This window comes from Nothobranchius furzeri, chromosome 6, assembly GCF_043380555.1.
Source record: "Nothobranchius furzeri strain GRZ-AD chromosome 6, NfurGRZ-RIMD1, whole genome shotgun sequence".
Classification (NCBI taxonomy): domain Eukaryota; kingdom Metazoa; phylum Chordata; class Actinopteri; order Cyprinodontiformes; family Nothobranchiidae; genus Nothobranchius; species Nothobranchius furzeri.
In genome coordinates this window covers 81,523,881-81,547,200 of record NC_091746.1, presented here as the reverse complement: position 1 = coordinate 81,547,200, position 23,320 = coordinate 81,523,881, and the positions used below count along the sequence as shown (strand labels likewise).

General features: G+C 40.7%; 2 protein-coding genes across 4 annotated transcripts in view; both read right to left on the bottom strand.

The window, feature by feature from the left end:
* The window catches only part of gucy1b1 (guanylate cyclase 1 soluble subunit beta 1), a 42,110-nt gene extending 37,380 nt beyond the window's left edge, over window positions 1–4,730 (bottom strand). For both annotated transcript variants that reach the window (XM_070552615.1, XM_070552614.1), the window contains exons 1-4: window positions 4,601–4,730; window positions 4,239–4,312; window positions 1,854–1,954; window positions 1,619–1,737 (exon numbers count right to left, since the gene is read on the bottom strand). In XM_070552615.1, the coding sequence (XP_070408716.1) occupies window positions 1,619–1,737; window positions 1,854–1,954; window positions 4,239–4,312; window positions 4,601–4,603 (297 nt within the window). In that variant the 5' untranslated portion in view covers window positions 4,604–4,730. The remainder of the gene's footprint in view (window positions 1–1,618; window positions 1,738–1,853; window positions 1,955–4,238; window positions 4,313–4,600) is intronic.
* A 369-nt stretch (window positions 4,731–5,099) lies between these two features.
* gucy1a1 (guanylate cyclase 1 soluble subunit alpha 1) lies at window positions 5,100–21,601 on the bottom strand. 2 transcript variants are annotated; one of them, XM_070552602.1, is made up of 8 exons: window positions 21,074–21,601; window positions 20,810–20,877; window positions 17,659–17,747; window positions 16,837–17,552; window positions 12,923–13,408; window positions 10,537–10,680; window positions 6,551–6,705; window positions 5,100–6,312 (listed from the first exon to the last, which is right to left on the bottom strand). In XM_070552602.1, the coding sequence occupies exons 1-8, from the start codon at window positions 21,314–21,316 to the stop codon at window positions 6,174–6,176; spliced, it is 2,040 nt and encodes a 679-aa protein (XP_070408703.1). In that variant the 5' UTR covers window positions 21,317–21,601; the 3' UTR covers window positions 5,100–6,173. The 2 variants fall into 2 exon arrangements, with proteins under 2 accessions (XP_070408703.1, XP_070408704.1); XM_070552603.1 differs by lacking the exons at window positions 20,810–20,877; window positions 21,074–21,601 and adding an exon at window positions 20,479–20,606.
* Window positions 21,602–23,320: the final 1,719 nt, after the last annotated feature.

The window sequence follows — 23,320 nt, the reverse complement described above, 5'->3', positions numbered from 1 at the left end:
ATCAAGTACTTTAGTACTTTTTAAACAAGAAGAACATTTTTTTTTTAATTTTGGTTCATAGACATTTAGATATGTAGCATCAGTGAACATCAGGCTACAATGCATCACAGATGACTGCGTTAGCTGATTTAGGAACTATTCCTTACATTGCAGTGCTGCTGCAGCATTTCTACCGCCCGAGTAAGCAAATGTCGCTCTGCTTCTGCACAGTCAGTGGCACAGAGCAGGGAGCAGCACACCCGCGAGTGAGCTGCTTGCACGTGTGCAGTGTGCAGGCTATGTACTACTTGCAAGGAAAAGTAGAAGTACTTTCTATCTAAGCAAATAGTTTGCCTTTTAAAGTAACTTATAACAACATCTTAAATAGGGAGCCTAAGTCTCCTCCCCTTCCGGTCGACTCGTAGGTCTTCGGAAGAACGAAAAAAATTGAATGCAAGTCAACAGGGCTAAAAAACTGTTTTCTAATGGGCCATTCCCATCAGTACCGGGTCGGCCCGGGCCGGGTAGCGTAGGTTGTTTACATATCTGGGTGGCCTGGTATTTTTCCGGGCCAACCAAGGCTCATTCTCAGCCCTCTTCTCGAGGGGGTCTGCTTCAGGCCGACCAGGGCCAACACACCCACTGCTGACAGCAAATTCACACCTTCCATTAGAGCAAGCCTCTGATTGGTGGGTAGAATCAGCCCACATGGGCTTAAGACAAGGATGTGTGGAATCAACCGGGCCAGGCTGGGGCCGACTGGCGCTACCCGGCCCGGGCCGAACCGGTACAGATGGGAATGGCCCATAATGCGCTTTGCCTCATGCCCTGGAATGCACATATGTTGTACTTCAATTTAAATGTGAAGTAATGATGTGTGTTTCGACTACGTGAGATTTATCAGCTTGTAAAAGTTCATAATAAGAATAACTACAAATCAGACGTCGGTACGTCGTATTTATGACGTCACCACATAATCTCCTCTTCCCTAGCGTAGCTGCTACTAACCAAATAGCCAGATTTATAGGGGTTCTTTTCTCCTGAAGGAAGGATTTGAAGTTTGCTGAACTTACAGCCATTTTTACCTCTGCTCTTCTCCGTTTCTGGTTCGATAACATCAATTTGGTCATGCGCATTTGCAGTCCTGGACGTATTTTCACACAAAACCTAAAATAACGTTTTCCTTCATTCAAAAATGAACAATTTCTTGGCATCAACATGTTCCTTTAAAATTCACGAACATCATGTATGTGATATCTATAACAAATAGGATTAGAAAAAAGCTTTTATAGCCCCATTGACTTGCATTCATTTATTCGTTGTTCTGGGGACCCGTGGTCCAGAAGTAGATGGGCGTGACTTAGGCTCACAGAAGGATAATCCATCCCACACCTGTAAAGTGGAATGGATTATCTTGGTAAAGGAAAAATGCTCACTAACACATTTAGGCAGATTTCAGACCAATATTTGAGAGTCATTAGTGTTTTGTGTATGTGGACACATTTTCAGATGTTTGAGTTCAGCTCATGAAAAATGGGAGCAAAAACAAAAGTGTTGCATTTATATTTTTGTTCAGTGTAGTTTAAATCATCCATCTATTTTAACGTCATCTTCTGAACACTAAGAAGAAAGAGCCTACCTGCAGGAACTCACGAACATTTGAGCCCAGCACACGCAGTATGGTGTCATATCCAGACTCTTGGCAAAATTCAAAAAACATTTTTCCAAACAACTGTAGGATGTCTCCTGCATTAATCTCTGAAATACAAAAAAAACCTCATCAATATTTCAAACCAGACTGTACATTTGCTCTCATTTTTTTTTTGCCATCATCCATAATTTTAAGTGACTGAAAACAAGATACCATGACTTACTGAGAACTTTACTTGCAGCTGCGACTAGATCATACGTTTTGGCGTCTTCGTAAATGATTCTAACCAAGAACTGGCCCTCGATATCAAGCTGAGCCTCCCTCCTGCAAACAGAGAGACACTCAGTATATGAAGACTTTTTATAAAACAGACTTAGATGTATATAAATGACTATAACCAGTTAGTGTGTTCCCATAATTGTGTGGTTTCAAACCACTGGTTTAATACGCCACATACGTTGACAAGTACCCTAAAGTGGATTTCTGATCAATCACCAGACCAACCACCTCATTTGTCAGTAAAGACATTGAAGCTTTCTAAAGCTAAGACCGATGCTGTTTAACTGTAAGACTTGGAGTCCAGATCAGCAACAGCTTTATCAGAATTGGATACAGCTGTAAAAACATAAAAAGCCTTGCAATGTTTTGTAATCGAAAAACAAATTCAGTTCATTTATTCAGTTCTAATGACTCTCGTCATGAAACTTTCACATAACAATGAGAAAAAACTACTTTTTCTAATTGAGCATTAAATAACGGAGTTAAATTTGGAGGCACAGTACATAACCCATTGCTGCAGGATTGTTTCATGTCGTAGTAGCTGACCACTTTGAAAACATTTACACAAGGCAGCTGCTGCGTCTCTTACTTTCTTTTTTTAGATTGGGTCAAGTCTAGGTCAGTTAGCACTAGGGATGAAAAATAAACTCAGGTTGAGATAAATACCCAAACACGTCGAAATATAATCTAAACTTTTGTTTACATCCATAGGAAGACAGAAAAACATGTCCTCATAGTTTTAGAAAAAATATAAACAAAGTGTTCATGAGGTCAAACATGCTTAAATTCAAACATCCAGTCAATCAGAAAGCGATGTTGATTATGTTAAAGGAAGAACACAAGTTAGTACGGAAGTGGGTTTGGGCCACTGACAAGAGAGAAAAAAGAAAAGAAAAAGAATTCTGACTTTAAACTCAGAATTGTGACTTTTTTCTCAGAAATTTGTTTTTTTTCACAGAGTTCTGACCATTTTCACCAAATTCTGACTTTGAACTCAGAATTCTGATGTATTTTTCTCAGAATTTAGACTATTTTATCAGAATTTTGACAGTTTTCTCAGAATTCTGTCTTTTTTCACAGAATTCTGACTTTGAACTCAGAATTCAGATACTTTTTACTTCAGAATTCTGACATATTTTTCTCAGAATTCTGACATTTTTCACAGAATTCTGACTTTGAACTCAGAATTCTGACATTTTTTTATCAGAATTTTGACAGTTTTCTCAGAATTCTGACATTTTTTCTCAGAATTCTGTCGTTAATGTCAGAAATCTGACATTTTTTCTCAGAATTTTGTCTTTAATAATCCTGAGGAGAAAAAAATCTGAATTCTGAAAAAAACAGCCAAATTCTCTTTCTTTTCAGTGGTCCTAATTATCTTCCCTAATTTATTAACAGACCTTACAAAAGTTTTTTTACTCACATCCCAATAAACAAAAAAAAATTTTAAATACCACATAACTTCATTCGTTTTATATGTGGTTAAAATAGCTTTGACTGATTATTATACATATGTACATTTAACAAACAAGAAAACATTGCAAACATGTAAATAATTTCTTTTTACACTTTTATTTTTATTTTACCATTTTGTTTTTACTGTTTAACTGTCTTTTAGGTTTAGATCAATGTAATATGTGGAATAGGCCTAACAATATTTGGTTTCAGCCCATTCATATTTCAATACCCCATCAAGTCAATGTCAATGTCAATTTTATTTATATAGCACATTTCCAACAATCAGGGACTGCACAAAGTGCTGTACACAGCCAAGCAGTAAATAAAATGGTAAAACACTGAGAGTACTTTTTTTATATAGCACTCATCACAGACAGAAAACCACAAAGTGTTCACATAGATCAAACCAATAGCGTCACAAAATCCTAATGATCATAATTCATGATATGAATAGAACAATAACGCACAATCAAAATAAATATTCATTCACTCATACAGCTTTTAAAAAGTCAAGTCTGGTAACATGCACTTTAAAACACAGGCTTTCATTAAAAGCAAATAGCTGTTTGCAGCTGAAAAATCATCCTCTGAGGACCATTTTCAACAAAAGCATTACTGATAAGAATAATTTTTCTGGTCTCGAAATGTATAAGGTGTCTATTTTTACACCATAATTACATTTTATAGACAATGACAGTAATGTTTATTGCTGTGTCCAGGCTCAGTTATAATAAAATCAACACTGAAGTTATTGTAAAGTGCCTAGTCTAGCACACACACACACACACACACACACACACACACACACACACACACACACACACACACACACACACACACACAATGAACATTTTACACATCCAGAACTCACTTGATATCTTCCCACACTTCGGGGCCGTAATTCCTTAAAACGAGGAGCTCCAATGCGTGATTCACGAACCCATACTGTAATGAAACATTCAGCAGCATGATGTTCATTCATTCAGTCACAGTTACCCTCAAACATAACAACTCCATGTAAATACGATGATGTACATGTTTTCTTCTTTCTGCGTGTACTGGTGTCCACCTGTCAAAGCTTCACTAATAAGATTCATTTTCATAAATAAAGGTATCGGTGACTATAACAGGAAATGTCAAACGCAAAAAACGGACTCCGCCGGCGCACAAAACATGCTATTGTATCAACATTCATAGAAAACGGAAACTTCTCATGGCTTTTTTGATACGTACCATGATGATTGGAGGTTTTCCTCGTCTTTACTTTTCGATTAAAATGGTAGAATCAGACAAAACCGTCATCGTTTGGTACGGATGCTGTGTCTCGGTGTCCATCCCATCTGTTTCGACACGCGCGTGACCGACGGATGATTTGTCCAATAGCGGATGATCTACGTAATGACGTAGGTCAGCCGCAACCAATGAGGGCTAAACTTCTGCTGTCCTTTAGAGGCTACTCTCTTCTGTTAAAGCTAATCAGTAAAAATCTTAAAATACATAAATATTATTATTAGAAACTTTTATGTTTATATATTCTTGAAATGTTTTATTTGTATAAAATTGTTCGAAATTGTGGTGAGGTTCAATTACGTAAATTATGTGATGTCAAATTTATAATTTTTAATAAAAACATTCGAAGATAAACCAAAACATTGCTATTTGAAAATTAGACGTTTATATAGTAAACAAACCAAGCGGTTGCCATGGCAATAGATCCTACAGAAGACCAAAGTCAGTTCTTGACAATATTTATTGCACTTTGATTACATTACAATAATGATCAAAGCACATCATTATGAGTGATGTAATACATTCATTGCAGTATTTATTCTGTGTAGAAATAAGTTTTGTGTACCTCATTAAATAAATATGGTAATGACGCACAGAATAAGAAAAGTGAAAGCATATAACTTATGATAATGCAATGAAAAAGTGTCAACAATCTTTCTAATATATGCTTGTTTTATTACTATGCTCATGTGAGAAATGTTAATAGACAATATTGAAATATTTTAAATTATTATTAATATATGTTGATAATGAAACACAAAAATATACATTTGAAAACAGACAGTTCACGTTTGTAGGCATATCTATGACATTTTCCCATAAGGCACCTCAGTCTGCTCTAATTAAAGTTGTTTTCCTCACTTTAAAATAACCCTGTTTTTGGTTTTTATTTAGCCATCACTTCTCTACAATCAGGGCAAGGTGCTTTAGCAGGTACCTTTTCTGAGTTTCCATGAATTTAAACATTTATGAACCTTTTCAGCTCGCATCCAAAGCATCATGTCATGCGCTTCATGACTTTTTCATAACAAATATAATTGTGTTATTTATATAAAAAAATTAACGTTTTAGGTCTTTTTTTTTTGTAAAAAAATTTGAGTGAATTTATATTTTATTTTATTATTTGGGAACAATTTCTGTGTCTCGTGTATCTTCCACATTTGTCAAAAAGAACAAAACAGTCCTGAAGTCTTTCCTTGACGGTCTCTGGTGGAAGCGAGGAGTGAAAGCACAGAGATATTAAATTGCAGAGATGACTCATTCTGGAAGAAAATGAAGGGAGTTTCTCTCTACTACATCTGTACAAATAGATAATACAGAGACAACAAACTGACATCTTTGTAATTCAGCAGCTGCTGTGAACGATTTTAACTTGTAGACAATGAAACAACCTCAATCAAACCATGTACAGTTACACTGTAATTATTCTTAATTTTTATAAGTTAGTTATTCTAGTTATGTTTTATGTTATTTTTTATTCATATATAACATTTTCTGGACTTGTTGAAGGTTGGCTTCACTTCTTAGTCAGATTTGAAGTTTTGAAGGCCGCCTCCAAAAAGTAACAAACACCAGGGATGTCTTCTGGGAAGTTGGGCGGAAGCTCCTGTCTGCTTCTGGGAAGAAAGACAAACTCTGGGCGATCTTTCAGCAGTCTAGGAACAAAAAAAAAAAAAGAAACCAAAACACACCAATAAAATGTGAATCTAATAAAAATGTGGCAAATTATTTGACACAAGAGAAAACACAGCTCTCCTCTAAAAGTTATGTTTCCTGCTAATAAGCACTTCAGAATTTTTTTTCCTGCATCTTGTACAACAACCTCTTAAGAGCTGATACAAAGCATATATTTTTCAGCCGTTCAATAACAAAATGTCAGCAGCAAGGAGTGACCTGTGGGTTGTAGGGCTGATGTTGATTCTCCTTGGCTGGCTGCAGGATTCAAACTTGTTTGCCAACGTAACGTTGTTCCCAAAAAGGCAATAGCGAGGCATCTTGACTCCAACCACGCCAGCCAACACTGACCCACTGTGGAGGCCGATACGCATCTGGGGAAAAAAAACATGATCTGAAAAATGCGTAACCAGCAGTTGGTCAACATCTGAACAACCACAACAATGTAAAAAGGCAAGGCAGCTTTATTTGTAAAGCACATTTCATACACAGAGGCAATTCAATGTGATGTCCATTAGCAAAAATTGCACGAACATTAAAAAGACAAAGTTAATAGGTGAGCAGTTACAGTGCAGAAGGTGCAGCAAAAGAAACAGTCCTTCAAAAGCTGATGAATTCATGAAAGTTTTCAATTTTGATGTGAAATTGACCAGATCTGGGGCACATTTGAGCTCATAAGGAAGCTGATCTGTGTGGAGCATAGTAGCTGAAAGCAGCTTCACCCTGTTTGGTTCTGATCCAGGGTTCTGCCAGCTGGCGGTACTGAGATTCGACGTGCATTCTGACCCCATGCCATTGAGTGATTTATAAACTAGTAGAAGCACTTTGAACTTGACTCTTTCTGTAGTTTACTGGTAACCAGTGTAGAGATTTAAGAACAGGAACTATCAAGCCTTAAATGCATTGCAGAATTTGCAGATATTTTTAAAACACAGCATTGTAAAAATTATGCAAGGACAAATATTTAACGCATTTGTTAGGTCTGAAGCCTTTAAACACAGATGATTTTTAACAGCAGCAGCACTGAATGTAAACAGCTATTTGAATCTGTCAGTTACTGCCATTAATAACGTCAGGCTCATCCGGTTCAACTCAAGCTGATGTTCAAATCCCTACCCTGGGGAGTTATACTAAAGACCTTGGTTGCATGTTTGGGGTCACATCCTCACAAAAGAATGAAGCTGGAATCAGTCACTTCGGTGGTTGTACACAGAGAAAGCACCTCAAAAGCTGAAATCCCTAAAACTTTTAAAAAAATCAGTATGTGGTCATTTATCAGTATTAAAGTTAAAGTCCTATTAGTTGTCACACACACTGATATGTGTGAGAAATTTGTTCTCCGCATTTGACCCATCCCCTGGGGGAGCGGTGAGCTGCAGACACAGCCGCGCTTGGAAACCATTTGGTGGTTTAACCCCCCAAACCAACCCCTTAATGCTGAGCGTCAAGCAGGGAGGCATTGGGTCCCATTTTTTCAAAGTCTTTGGTATGACCCGACCAGGAATCGAACCCTGATCTCCCAGTCTCAGGGCGGACACTACCACTAGGCCACTGAGCTGGTATTCTCATCAGCAGCATAAAACAAAGTGTTTGGTATGTTAAGTGGGATTCAAGGAGGCCCATAGCAACCAGTAGAGAAATGTCCTTGATGACATTTAGAGGCTTTTCAGCTAAATATGTAGCCTGGGGAAAGGGGGGGGGGGGGGTTGAGAACTTGTGTTTGATGTGCTCAAACAGATTTCCAAAAGGTCTTGTCTATCCCAGGCAAGCCACAAATGTTTATTGAAAATGAGGTTGATGCAGCGGTGCTGCAGAGAGGGCCATTATTGATGCACGTTGTTCACACATGTGGTTGTTGTGATTGATTAGGGCTCGTTCAATTGTGTCCAAAGGGCAATCCTGATAGAAACTGTAGATGGACTTGTGAGATTCCACACTAATCTGTATGGACATACACGGCTACTAAACACCTTTGAATGTTATTGTTTTTAAGTAAAACTAAGCATGCATAATTTATGTTTATTCCTCGGATCGGTTGTGTTTATGTCTTGAGAAGGCTGGAGTTTATCTCAGCTGACGTTGTGCAGGAGGCATAGAACCATCTGCAGGTCACCAACCGGTCACAGAGCCAACCCAGACAACCAATCATAAATAACTTAACAACACTCTTATTTGAGTGGTTTTGCAGCCAATAATCTGGTTTGATGGGAAACATTTTAACTAAGGACCATTAAAATTTGTCTATCCCTACTTTGAAATAGATCCAGCACCATTCTGGGAATTTGTGGAATTCTTGTATCCGACTATATTTTCAAAAATCTAAAGAACCGTTATAAAAGTACGCAGAAATTTGACACATCAGAGCAACGTGGAAGTGACTGGGGGGCAAAAATGCAAATTTTTAACATTAATAAATTAAATCTAAATGAGTTAAAGGTGGAATATGGAACATTTCAGTAAGAAGCTATATTTTTAAAAACTAATACCTCCACAAGGTGTTTGGTGGTGTGCAGAATGAATGTAGTTTTTTTCTTTAAAAGCTATATTTAAAAAAATCAATAATCTATTTTTACTTTTGTTAGGTACGACACTGATGACTGAACAAAACACCAGGAGGTGCTAAAAGCAAGCCAAAACTGCCTAGTATCTCTTTAAATAGAAATATGACATAAAATCTTAGAAAATAGTTTATTCATACTTTAATGGATCAAAATTTCCTCAAAACATTTAAATTGAACCAATTCATTAGTTAGAACAATGCACGCCAGCCAAATCGGTTTGTTTGCTAATAGAATGTGATTTCTGTTCCCTTTTTTTAATATTTAAGTGACAGAATTTGTATTTTAGCTACTAAATTATTATTAGGATGGGAGGCAGATCTTTTAGTTATCAGGCTCCTCTCCTGTGGAACCAGCTCCTAGCCTTAGTCCGTGAGGCAGACACTTTGTCTACTTTTAAGAATAGGCTTAAAACATTTTTATTTGATAGGGCCTATGGTTAAAATCTGATGTTAGCCTAAATCTGGACAAGTGGGGGAGTAGAGGGAGGTGGAGTGTACAGTCGGTAAAGACGGCTCTCCCTTGCACTGACTCCAAAAGGCCTCCATCTAAATAGGATAGATTATCCTGAGTTATCTCTGTAGTTATGCTGCTATAGGCTTAGACTGCTGGAGGACACACTGACCACTTTTCACACTCTACTGCTTTCTTCTACAATCTGCTCTTTAACTGTATTATTTCCTGCTATTTCAGCTGTTAACTTTATTTTCTCTCTAAGTGTTTTTCTCCCCAGAAGAAGCTACAACGATGTTCTGCTGAGCTGTGGTGGCCTCATGGAGGGGGCCATCGTCTAGCACACTGCTGCTAACCACTTAAACATTCTCCCGCTCCTGATAATAACTTTTTGCTTTCCTTGACGTTGGATGTGCTACTACTAGTTTACCCGTTTAATTATAGATTCACTAGGATAAATACAATAAAGTTTATCTCTCACCAAATAGAATATTTACTAAGAAATCACAATATAACTATAGACACATTATTGTGTGTGTGTGTGTGTGTGTGTGTGTGTGTGTGTGTGTGTGTGTGTGTGTGTGTGTGTGTGTGTGTGTGTGTGTGTGTGTGTGTGTGTGTGTGTGTGTGTGTGTGTGTGTGTGTGTGTGTGTGTGTGTGTGTGTGTGTGTGTGTGTGTGTGTGTGTGTGTGTGTGCCTGCTCTGTCTTCTCCATCCCCAGTGAGTCGTGGAGGATGGCTGCTTATACTGAGCCAGGATTCTCTGGAGGTTTCTTCCTGTTAAAAGGGAGTTTTCCTCTCCACTGTCGCTTTATGCTTGCTTAGCATGAGGATTGCTGTAAAGTCACTGACACTAGTCAGTGACTCGATGCAATTTGCTGGGTTCCTTATATGAGAAACATTATTTCTGACTGGCTTAATGAACTGACCTGAATTGGAATGTTTATTATGCAAAGTGCCTTGAGACGACTCTTGTTGTGATTTGGCGCTATATAAATAAACTTGAATTGAATTGAATTAAATCAGAAATACTCAGGATACAATACTGATTGAATTTCCATCACAAATCTTGAAAAAGAAATGCACATCCCAAAAATAATTTTGTTGGAATCGGAATTAAAAGCTCTGCAAAGTCTAAAAGCTGCATCATCTGATGTCATAATGAGCCTAACAGCCATTGATGCTTGACCCTCACCTGTATTGGTTCTCCAGTTGGTGTCATGACTTCACCTGAGAGCTCCATCATCTTTATAGCCATGAGTGCAATTTGAATTGCGTGAGATTCGCTCTCCTTGTGTAAACCACCAGCTACGCAATAGGCATCACCAATGGTCTCCACCTGAACAGAGAGGAAAACATTAAAAGCACTGATGCTTGAGGCCGAGTTAAGGCTCTCAGCAGCTTTCTGTTGTCTCTCCCACCCAAAGTCAGGAGCTTCTACTCAGAAACTAAAGCCACACATTGAATCAGTCATTTTATGTCACCCGAAACGCTTAAATTAACTCACAGTGACATGAAGACAGCAAAGCTTAAACAAAATGATGGATTTCAAGTGGATATTCATCAAAATCTCTTCCATTATCTCACATCTTCTAGCACTTAGAGACTGAATGTATAACAGAACCCCAAAAAAATATTTACAATACCTGTAATAGGACTTAATCTTTATACATCTTTAAAAGTTGCATGAGTTATTTTTTTCTTTTTAGTTTTCCTATTCGCCATCTGGGTAAATCTGGACTGGAAAGCACTCAGCTGAGCGTCTGAGACGAAGAGACACTATTTTTAGACTCATCCATGAGGAGTGGAAACAGGGTCCAGGAGAAGCCTCCGTCGTTTTACGAGACATTTGACAAACGTGCTTCTCTTTCTGTTTTGCTTTTCTGACACTTTGATTACATTTTCCAACCTCCCTGCAGATTAGTTGCCTTTGGCAGGCACTGTGATAGCTGGCTGAGCCACCAGTGAGGACTTTTCATAGTCAAGCTTTGCAGTTTTACGATTTTTTGTTTAAAGATTGAATCCGCAAAGGACTTCAAACGCATTTTAGTACTCATAAAAAATGGAACATATGTGCCTAAATTCAGAAAACAGCCGTAAATTGTTATTTTGTAAATATCAGTTATTAAAATGCATGTTTTGTGTAATTCTTCATAAGGTTTGAGCTTTGATGTGGTTATCAGTGAGAGCCATCATGAATGTGAAAGTTCAAAATCACATTATTTCAACAAATGGAAATAAAAATAATGAATATTTGTGAACGCTTTAATTATAGAAAAATAACTTCAAAACATCTTGACAGAATTAAAGATCAAGACGTTTTTTGTCTTCTACTATAATTCATGAAACACAAAATGCCAGCAAACACTGTCTCTTTCATCTTTTTATCTTAGTTTTCTTTATTCAAGAAAATATGACTTCATGGTTTCTAGCACATTAAATGTTTGTTTGGTTACATTTAGACCTGTTCTTATACTCATGGACATGTATTTCCATCCATCCATTTCCAGATGCTTATTCGGGGTGGGGTCACGGGGGCAGCAGCCTAAGCCCAGAGGCCCAGACTTCCCTCTCCCCAGCCACTTGGACCAGCTCCTCCGGGGGAATCCTAAGGCGTTCCCTGACCAGCCATGAGAAAGTCTCTCCAGCGTGTCCTGGGTCTTCCTTTAGGCCTTCTCCCAGTTGGACACGCCTGGAAAACCTCAGCAGGGAGGCGTCCAGGAGGCATCCTAGCTAGATGCCAGAGCCACCTCAACTGGCTCCTCTCGATGTGGAGGAGCAGTGGGTCTACTCTGAGCCCCTCCCAGATGACCGAGCTTTTCACCCTATCTCTGAGGGAGAGCCCAGTCACCCTGCGGAGAAAACTCATTTCAGCCGCTTTTATCTGTGATCTCATTCTTTCGGTTTCTACACAAAGCTTGTGACCATAAGTGAGGAATGGAACGTAGATCGACCGGTGAATCGAGAGCTTTCCCTTCTGGCTCAGCTCTCACACATATTTCCTTTAACAAAATTTTGAATGACTATTTTAGTCATTTAATTTAATATTTAGGACTAAAAATGTTTAGGGAGGATCAAACTGCAGCAGCCCAGGAGGCAGAGGGGGTTCAATATCAGCTCCGACCAGAGAATGCTGCTGTTGTGTCCTTGGGCAAGACACTTATACCACCTTGCCTGCTGGTGGTGGTTGAAGGGACCTATAGTGCCAGTGTTCGGCAGGCCTTGCCTCTGTCAGTGCGCCCCGGGGCAGCTGTGGCTACATTGTAGCTCATCCCCAACAGCGTGTGAATGGGTGCATGACTGATTGTGTTGTGAAGCACCTTGGGGGGGGGGGGGGGGGGGGGGGTTGCAGAACCCCAAGAAGGCGCTATACAAATAGGCCAGGCCATTTAATTAAAAACGCACCCCAAACAAAAGCTCGTGTCTTAGGAGGGTAAATCACATCAATTGCAACTAAATGGTCTGTTAATTATAAAAAAAAGAAACATGTATTTGATTTTCTAGCACCAATTTTACATTTCTAATCAAATGTCAATGCAGCAGGACAGTAGAACACTATGTACCCTCTCCCAGGTGCCTACCTTATAAACGTCAAGCTCTCCGCACTGGTGGTCAAACCTGGTGTACAGCTCATTGAGCATGGTGATGACCTGCATCGGCGTACAGACTGAACACACAGCCGTGAAGCCCACTAAGTCAGAGAAGAGCATCGTGACCTGGTCAAACTTCTTGGCCTGGACTGTTTCACCCTGCCACAGCTGCTGGGCCACGGTGCCTGGGAAGATCGAGAAAAGGAGGTCCACCGTCTTCTTCTTCTCCTCCTCCAAGGCTTGGTGAGCATGCTCCAGGGCCGCTTTGGCTTTGCCCAGCCTCTTCTTCAAACCATCCTGGGCTTTGGCCTGCTCACCTACCAGCACCACATCACGCAAAGCGTTGTGAATCGGGATGTCGGACAGGTAGAGGCCGCAGCCCATCAGCTCCTCCAACTTGTCCACACATGGCGAGCCCAGGAACAGGATCGCATTTGACTCCGAGACATAAATCATCTGACCTTTGAGGTCCATGAGCTAAAAGGACAATTGGAAACATGGTGAGAATGGAGAATCTTATCTGACCAGATATTATGTCCTTGGAGAGGATTGCATCTTCTGCAAAACATTCTTTACCTGAAGGTTGTAAACAAAGGATTTTTCACATCCGTGATGTTAAAAGACACGATATAAATAAACAAGAAATCGTTGTTCATGCACACAGATGTTAACACTGGAGAAAACTGAGCATCAATGAAAGTGCAGCTGCCACTGCAGTAAATTACGCCAAAGGGTCTACTTATACTCCTATTTGAAATGTTCTATCATTCTCAACATTTTTATTAGCCACACCGCCACACGGCAGAGGGGAACGCCATTAATCGGTTGGTCAGTCAGGCCACGCTGGAAAGCAGTTCCCCCGCAGCTACTGGATGGATCGACATTATTTATAATCCAGACATGTACAGCAGACATTAATGGTGTCTAGACGGTAAATTCTGCCATCGTTTTTAGTAACTTTTCACCCGGAGGTACAAAGATGCTGCAAATCTTTGCATCATGCTGCTAAATTTCATTAGTGTTAGAAGCTCATTATATTTAAACTGGAATTTGGATTTGTGTAAAAATGTAGTTTTTGTAAGCTCCAAGAGCTTCTTTGCTTGTTTCACCCTGACAACGTTCTCTGATGAAGTTTTGCTTTTACTCTCCTCTGAAACGTCTCAGACAGATGATTTTAAAGGTGTGGGAAACTCATTTAATCAGTACGTTTGCAGTGGTCTCCGGTAGGAATGAATGCTCAGGGCAAAAAAGGTCAGAAACGCCCGAATCAGCGCGGACACGTCTGCCACATCAGAGTTGAGCTCCAGACAGCCGGATTTGGAGTCCTTCTTCCTGATATTTAGACATCTCATCTCGGATCAGATAACAGCAACGCGACTCCTGGATGTTTAGTCTCCACAACTAACGAGGAGCTTCTGCTGTGTGGTTGAGTTGCTAATGCTAACCGTTAGCTTCTGCTAGCCAAGACGTTCTCTGCTGATTCTGGATGTTATAACAACAGCCTTCCCTGTTGCGAGCCAATATGGGTGAGACCAAACAACCGCTTGACATAAATCTGTAAGACTTTCCAAATCCTAGAGTTTCACCATCTCTTTCGATCAGAAGCTAATGCAGGAGATAGGTGTAAGAGACTATTTTCATGTTCGTGCTGCATGAAAATTTCAGTGACCGATTATAATCACAAATAATCATTAACTCATTCACTGCCAGCCGTTTCCTGATCAGAAAAGCCCTTCGCTGCCAGCGTTTTTCACCGTTTTTACCAGAGGTGTGACCAAATCACTGCTTTTCAAGTCACAAGTGAGTCACAAGTAAGTCACAAGTCTTTCTAGTTAAGTCTCAAGTCAAGCTAAAGTAAACAAGTCCAAGTCGAGTTCAAAGTCAATGATCTGGAAGTCCAAGTCCTTAACTTAGAATTTTCAAGTCATAATCAAGTCATCTGTTCAACTTCAATTTAATGACAATGATAATAAATAAATTCCAGAAATAAAGCTTCTTAAAGCTTCATTTATTTGCTCAAACAAGCAGAAAGTGCAACTGAACTTGATTATAAACAACGTGCTGCTGCATGTAGCAGAACAAAATCAAACTCAGAACAGACAATGATTTATGGTTTTTGTCGTGTCACTTTTGTGCTAAAATATCAAATATGCTCAAGTCATCAAGTCTACAGATGCAAGTTGATTCAAGTCACAAGTCATTGGCATTCAAGTCAGAGTCAAGACGTAAGTCTTTATAGATTTTATCAAGTCAAGTCAGAAGTCATTAAAATAATGACTCGAGTCTGACTCAAGTCCAAGTCATGTGACTCGAGTCCACACCTCTGGTTTTTACAGTTTTTTAAGGAATCACAGAACGTTGCGCTCTATGATGATGTCGACGCCAAAAGAACCAAATCAAAGAGTAGACTCACCTCTCACGTCAGGAAGAATCCACGCGTTTCGAGCGTTATCCGTTCTTTCATAATCCGTTGTCGAATTGTGATCGGCAGAAGCTTTTCCGGTTCGCGCCTCACTTTTTTTTACAGCAGCGGCCCAAAACGATCTCCTAACACACGGATTTTCTGCTTCCTGATCACGTGACGTGTGACGTACGTGGATGAAGATCGGCTTTGGAGCTGGGATGTTTGTTCTCACGGTGCGGAGGCTCGTTCCCACGCCCACGCAGTAAAATAATGCAAATGACGACTTTAGTCATCATTGGCAGTGAATGTGTAATGATTCATGTTCCTCATTTTCTGCCTGTCATGTTGGTTGCCCTTCCTGCACTAATCGGCATCATTTAGTTCACCTGAGTTCTGCCTGATGACTTCATGGAGCACACCTGTTCTTTCCTCTGTTTAAACCCTCAGTGATCTCTGCTTCTCTGCCAGATTGTCTGTAGCCTTTTGTCTCAGCATTTCAGCAATTCATCGTTCTGACCTACCAAGCACCGTACACGTTCCTGGATTGTCTCTGCATAGCCCTTAAAGGATTTGTCTGCTTTTCTGACCTCTGGACTCCGACCCTGTTTTGAACCACGGCTTCTGATCCTAGTCTGCTCCTCCTGTTAAAAGATTCTAGTCTGCTCCTCCTGTTAAAAGATCCTAGTCTGCTCCTCCTGTTAAAAGAGGAGACATATTCACAGACAGAAGAGGAGGGAGAGTTTTCTGTCTAAGGAACATCCTGGGAACTCTCCAATCCAAACCAACGTTTCCCCCGGTCTCTGCCTCTGCCACATTTTCCCTCTACACTGACCCCTTCAACAGTACTTAGCTGCAGAGACCCAGCTCATGCCCAAACCCTCACTCCTTTAATAAAGTATCTTTTTATATATTTAACTCCTGTGTGTGGCTGAATTTTGGGTCTCCAGAAAACCCTTTACAGAATGAGTTAAAAACATTTTTTTTTCATGTTCCATACCTTTAATCAACTATGTGGCTGTGAACTCTCTGGCGTAGCTGAATTGTAGCACTATTCAATCGCATCCCTTCCACTATAATGTTATGCTTTTTTGCACGTTATTTACTCCAGATGGAAGACACTGCAGTGTCTGTTCACCCACCCACTCGCTGGTCCCTACCTGTTTTACACCACAGTCACATTTACTCATTCATGCTTTTTTTCCCCCTGTCAGGGATTGCTGCACAATCTTGCAGAAATAGCAAGGCTCTACATTTCATGGTTAAAACGGTTTGACATTTTGCTTCAGATCTCCACTGGGGGTATAATGTTGGTCTCTACCTCGGGCCAAGTGTGCTCAAGAACAACACTAATAGGCCTGACTGCTTGTAAGCAGCTCCATGTTTTTCCTTTCTAACTCACTCTGTTTGATATCAACATAATCACAAGAGAACCTTTTCTGCCTCATTAGTCACCAACATCACTTTTCGAGTTTTTTTTCTCCACAGATGAGTGTGTACCTACCGTTCCTGTGTTATCGGCACTGGAGACTCCATGTTTGATCCGGATGATAAACTGGGCATTTAGCATGGTCAGAATGCCTTGAAAGGTGCATTTGATCTGTGGGGAGACAATAGAGAAATGTTCCTGGAAGGTAGAAGATCGTCTCTGACCATCTTTCCTGGTCAGCCTCTTCCTGAGCCCATTTCCTATTTGAACTAGAACCAGATCCGGGTCGAGTATTATGTGGAAAGGGAAGATAGTGGAAAACAGAGAGGTAGGGAGGGTGCCAGCTGAGGTTGCCCTCAGCGGACTGGGGCTGAGAGTTTTGGCCTCTTTAACCACTACTGTGTACAGCAGACTAGGCTGAGGGCTGGACTGCAGGATGCTGTCTTTAGTGTTGGGGGGATCCTTCAATACATCCACAGTGGTGTGGTAGAGCAGGCGAGCAGCAGCTTTGATGACTCCAGGGAAGAAGAGCTCAGTGGTGGAGCAGGGGTTGAAGAAATAGACAGTTAGCAGACCCGGATCTTTGTCTAAGCACAGCACCGATGGCTCGTTTACACAATCCTCTCTGCTGGGGCTGGGCTGCACGCTGCTCTGTTTCAACAAGACATTGAAACTGTTGAGGAAGTCGTGCAGAGCTCCCCCCACCACTCTCAAGATGTGCCTGTCCTCCTCGTAGCACATGTTAAAGATCTCCTCGCCAAGAGCGACTTTCAGAGCGTCCATCGAGATTCCTGTCGGACACACGAGCGAAAACGAGTAAAGATCGGACAAGCTGCAGTGCCCTAAAAAACCAGCCTGTCACATGTGTTGTGCAATCAACATCAGATTTCCCATTACCTGTTTTGGTGGAGTAACCGTTCATCATCTCTAATAAATGTTCTGGTACATCCCTGCAGGTCTGGTAGTGAGAACAACATGTTTCTAGACTGAAAAGTCAACAAAAGCATGTTCAGATAATACATCAGACCTGAGGATTAAAACGTGAACATTTACACACCTTTTAATCTAGAAGTGAAAAATAATGTGTGCATTTTCACTGTCTTTCACAAGCTCAATTCTATTTTTGCACATTGTAAAAGGCTAAAGTTCGGATGCGCGATAAATCGGCATCCACTGATGTTAGTCCGTTGTAACATACTAGTACCGGTCCGATAAGAAAAACTGGGTCGATATTAACAAATGATAGTTTTTCGCTCGTATTTCCATCTGTTTCATAGGGCAAGGAAGGAGATGAACTGTAATTCATTACTCTCAGGAAGTCCACAGAATGTAGTTAAAAGTCTTCAGCTTGTCCAAAATGCTGCAGCTAGAGTTCTGATGAGAATTAAAAAGAGAGATCATATCTCTCCTGTCTTAGCTTACCTACATTGGCTACCTGTTAAATTCAGAATAGATTTTAAGATCCTTCTTCTCACATATAAAGCTCTTAATAATCAAGCTCCATCATACATCAGTGACCTGATTGTTCCATATGTTCCTAACCAGCACTTCGCTCTCAGACTGCAGGTTTACTGGTGGTTCCCAGAATATCTAAAATTAGGATGGGAGGCAGATCTTTTAGTTATCAGGCTCCTCTCCTGTGGAACCAGCTCCCAGCTTTAGTCCGTGAGGCAGACACCTTGTCTACTTTTAAGAATAGGTGTCATGGTCTGCGTCAGCCCTTTCCTTTTTGTGCCTCCTGGTGTCCTCCGTCCCTCTCTAGATTCCCTCTTGTGTTCCTTTGTTCCCCAACTCCTCTTGTGCTCCACTCCAGGTTCCCCCCTTGTGCTCTCTTAGCACCCTCATGTGTCCTTGTCTGCATCCCTGTTATGTGTCTTATGTTGTAGCTCTTTGGCGCCCTCATGTGTCCTTTTTCTGCGTGTCAGTTTAGTGTCTTATGTTATCTTTTCTACCCTTTCCTCCCAGGTCAGCTCCAGCCTCTTTCTCCCCAGCTCAGTGTGTGTGGGTGTATGTGCTATGTCCTCCTCCAGCTAGTTTGTGTGAGTCCTTCCCTCTGTCTTTTGGTAATATTTGTTTAGTTTTGTGTTTAGGTATTTGCCCTCCTCTGTTTCTGTTTTCCCCATTGAGTTGATTAGTGTCACCTGCCTTCCCTCCAGCCCTCACTCCACACACCTGCTTCCTGTTTCCTTAATTTGTCTCCCAGTCTATTTAAGCCCGGTATTGTCTCTGTCTTGTGTCGGTCCATTAATGTATCTGTATGTTAATTCTGTCAGTGTTTGCTCGTGCTCTTGGTGAGCTTTGTTCTCCAGCCTTGGAGGTTTTGGACTTTGGCTCGCTGCCTGGATTTACTTTTGTTCCGCCTTCAAAATAAAGGATTTTACTTTTCATCGTCTCTGCCTCGTGTCATCCTGGGTAACTGCGTATTTGGGTCCTAACATCCTCAGAACGTGACAATAGGCTTAAAACGTTTTTATTTGATAGGGCCTATGGTTAAAATCTGATGTTAGTCTAGATCTGGACAAGTGGGGGAGTAGAGGGAGGTGGAGTGTACAGTCGGTAAAGACGGCTCTCCCTTGCCCTGCCTCCAACATGCCTCCATCTGAAAAGGCTAGGTTAGGATACACTGACCACTTTTCACACTCTACTACTTTCTTCTACAATCTGCTCTTTAACTGTATTATTTTCTGCTATTTCAGCTGTTAACTTTATTTTCTCTCTAAGTGTTTTTCTCCTCAGAAGAAGCTACAACGATGTTCTGCTGAGCTGTGGTGGCCTCATGGAGGGGGCCATCGTCTAGCACACTGCTGCTAACCACTTAAACATTCTCCCTCTCCTGATAATAACTTTTTGCTTTCCTGGACGTTGGATGTGCTACTACTAGTTTATCCGTTTAACTATAGATCCACTAGGATAAATACAATAAAGTTTATCTCTTGCCAAATAGAATATTTACTAAGAAATCACAATGTAACCATAGAAGACACATTGTGTGTGTGTGTGTGTGTGTGTGTGTGTGTGTGTGTGTGTGTGTGTGTGTGCGTGCGCACGCGCTCTTTCTTCTTGATCACCAGTGAGTCGTGGAGGATGGCTGCTTATACTGAGCCAAGATCCTCTGGAGGTTTCTTCCTGTTAAAAGTGAGGTTTCCTCTCCACTGTCGCTATATGCTTGCTTAGTATGAGGATTGCTGTATAGTCACTGACACTAGTCTTAGCAGACTTGATGCAATTTGCTGGGTTCCTTATATAGGAAATATTATTTCTGATTGGCTTAATGAACTGACCTGAATTGGAATGTTTATTATGTGAAGTGCCTTGAGACGACTCTTGTCGTGATTTGGCGCTTTATAAATAAAATTTAATTGAATTGAATTAATTGCTTGGTCATGTGACAGTGATGTAATCATCTCAGAAGTGTGTGTGTGTGTGTGTGTGTGTGTGTGTGTGTGTGTGTCCTAGCAAAAAGATTCTCCAGTTTGTATAAAATTATTGTGAAATGACTAATATTACTTGATTTACTTTTATTGACAAGAAAAGCAAAAAAGAAAAATAAATTGTACTTTTTTTCCATATTTTTAGGGAGAATAAAAGATGCAAATAATGTAAAATAACAATAAGGAAATAAAAACGTGTGGTAATAAAATGTATTTTATTCAAACATTGACCCATAAGTTTTTTGCAGTTGTTTAACAGTATAGTAGAGACTAAAAAGTGACTGACCTGCTGATCAAAAGGGTAAAAGAAGATGCAGAATGTGTATTTGTTTTCTTTTCTCATCTTTTTTCCTCCTCCTGTATCCATAGCAGCTTGAGTCTTTGTCCTCATTACTCTTATCCTCATTAGTATCTGCGTGGTGTAGTGAAAGTGACAGTAGAAATTTGTGATGTATTGTTCAACAGAAGGCCAAATGACCTGCAGCCTTCTTAGCAGTAATTATTCCTGAGTGGTGCACAGATTGTTATTTTTCAGCAAAATGTCTTGAAATATGCTCAGTTTTGATGTTTTGTTCATTTTTCCTGTGTTTGTTGAAAATGGAAAAAAAGGAAATTACCTTCCAGAGTCCCTGCTGTGATCTGCTACAGTCATCATCCGCTGAAGGGCAGAGTGCAGCCTTTGAAACTATAAAGTGTCCAGCAAAGTTAAAGGTCACTATCTGGTATAACTTCAGTGGATTACAGGCTAAATGCATGTGGTGTTTGCGCGTTTTGGTGGCAGAAATGAGACGCATCACACATTTGCTGAAGATGACAAATTTTTACATTTATGCTGCAGAATGGAGGCAAAAGGTGCGCAGCGGTGCATGCATCTAACTCACCTCTGGACATGCCAGTTTACGGATGCTGCCCCCGAGCGTGTGCAGATTAACTTTGCTTCTGCTTGTTTTCTGTCGAGGAACATCATCACTTATTTTTCCGTGCACGTCCTTAGAAATTGGCGACAGATCCGCTGCGTCTACTGAGCGCTCCTTAAAGTCTCCGCGTTCGTTATGGTTTTTGGCGCTGCTGGAGAATGGACACTCTCCGGACAGCTTCAGTTCTTTCAGCTTGGTGCAAAACATCTTTGCTTCTTCTTCTCCTTCTTCTTCTGTAGTCCGTTAGCTCATCTCAGAGGGAGACAGATGTGGTTGAACAGCTGCGCGTCACCGAGAGAAATCATCTCTCGTGGTCTCATCAGGATTCCTCTGTGCTCGCAGCGACGCGCCGATTCAAGTGATCAGCATCAAACTCAGCGAGCGTAGCCTATCCGATATTCAATGAAAAACTGCGCGGACAGCTGATGGCTGGGAACTATCATTAACAGAAGAAGCCAATGAGAAACTAGAGAAAGCCGAGCACAAGGCCAATCCATGCGCAATAGGGGCTGGTGGATGCTTTCTGAGGAACCTATCAGCCAACAGAAATAATTTCCAACCTATTGCTGGCATGCAATGATTTTTTTTTCTTTCTGCCAGATTGTCCTTTGAGCTGAACAGGTAACCCATGTGTGTTTCTATCACTGGAAGCTTCCTAATGTTGATCATTTGTTTCTGTGTCACGCTGTTTAATTTTTACTAAGCTATTTGCTTTTAGAGGTAACACACTATCAAAATATTTTGGGTCAGTGTTCATATTATCATTATTTTATTTTTGTAATGTTTGAAGATCTCTACATTAATGTGAAACAATGTGTTGCCCATTGTCATTAGGCTATAGTAAAGCAACATCCCAAATACCAAATGCATGAGTGCAAACTCTGAAAATGCAGCTGTCTGTTTCCGTCGGCCATGCAGTGTGTGTAGAAGTTGGATGCGAACCATCCCCCAGGTTTCCACTGGATGCGTGAGAAGTGCGTAAAGTAAAAGACATGTTTTAGCTGCGAGCTCCCATCCCGGGAGAGTTTTACGAAAAGCAACAGCAAAAGCAATCCAGGCAGCTGGTCCCGCAAGGTCACATAAAGACTGGAGAATTGCAAGGCCAAGCGTGATTTCGGCTATTCACGCGTGTTGTGTTCTGACACTAGGTAGCAGCGAGCACTTTGAGTATAGACCTGCTAAGACCGCTCTTCAGTCTGCACCAATGAATGCCAGAGAGAAACGCCCTTCCCTGAGCTGGAAGGGTTTTTTGCCACCTCACAACCACTTGCCCCTCCCTCTCCAGTTAAAGTTCCATAGTTGTCACACACATTGGTGTGGTGTTGTGAAAATTGTCCTCCACATTTGACCCATCCCCGTGGGGAGCAGTGAGTTGCACACATGGTCACGCTCGGAAAGTATTTGGTGGTTTAACCGCTCTGAGTGACAAGCAGGGAGGCATTGGATTCCATTTTTATAAAGTCTTTTGTACGACCTGAATGGGATTCGAACTCCGATCTCCACCACTAGGGTACTGAGCTGGATCTAGGTAGACCAGGTAGTCTCCAATCCGGATCCCTCCTCCGCTGGACTGCAAACGCTAATGTCCAGTCTCTCCATGTAGGGAGTTTAATCTCCACAGTTGTTAAGAAGTTATTTCTTTCTTATCTTGTCTTCACTTTAAATATTGCCTAGACCCTGTTATGATAATAGAGGGTAAATTGGGTTAAGTAAATTGCTTGAAAAGCTATTTATATTACTACCACTACTTGTGACCAATAGCTGTGATACTCTATATAAATAGAATATCACCTTGCCTGGTCTTTATTTGTTTTAGTCAGAAGATTCTAAGATTCTTTTATTCATTAAGGGATTGTACACACTTCACTTTGATTCAAGAAACAGTCAGGTTTATAAACAAAGTAAGAATTTATTTTACAAACACTTAAGACTTGACAAACGGTTTAAACTATTATTTACTGTGATTGGATGCGAACTAAGATGGTGTCTGAACCTATGTGTGAATATTGTAGTCAGAATCTCCGTTCTCATAGCTGAGTTCTGGACGGAAAGAATTTGGTTTGCAAATAAACTATAAATATGTTATTATCAGAACCACATTCAGACGCTATCTGTGTGTCTACTTTACCCGGATTAAGAGACCTTCTTGGTGGATCCGAAAGTGAGAGGTCGGATGATCGCTGGCACGGGAGGGCTGTAGAGGACTGAGGT

What these genes read in the sequence shown, in the direction of transcription:
- gucy1a1 (XM_070552602.1), bottom strand. Translation starts at nt 21,316, where the DNA reads ATGTTTTGCACCAAGCTGAAAGAACTGAAGCTGTCCGGAGAGTGTCCA. An exon ending in GTGCCGATAACACAGGAACG is followed by an intron (nt 13,409 to 16,836) that starts GTAGGTACACAC and finishes TTGTCCTTTTAG; the next exon opens with CTCATGGACCTCAAAGGTCA. An exon ending in GAGAGCTTGACGTTTATAAG is followed by an intron (nt 10,681 to 12,922) that starts GTAGGCACCTGG and finishes CTCTCTGTTCAG; the next exon opens with GTGGAGACCATTGGTGATGC.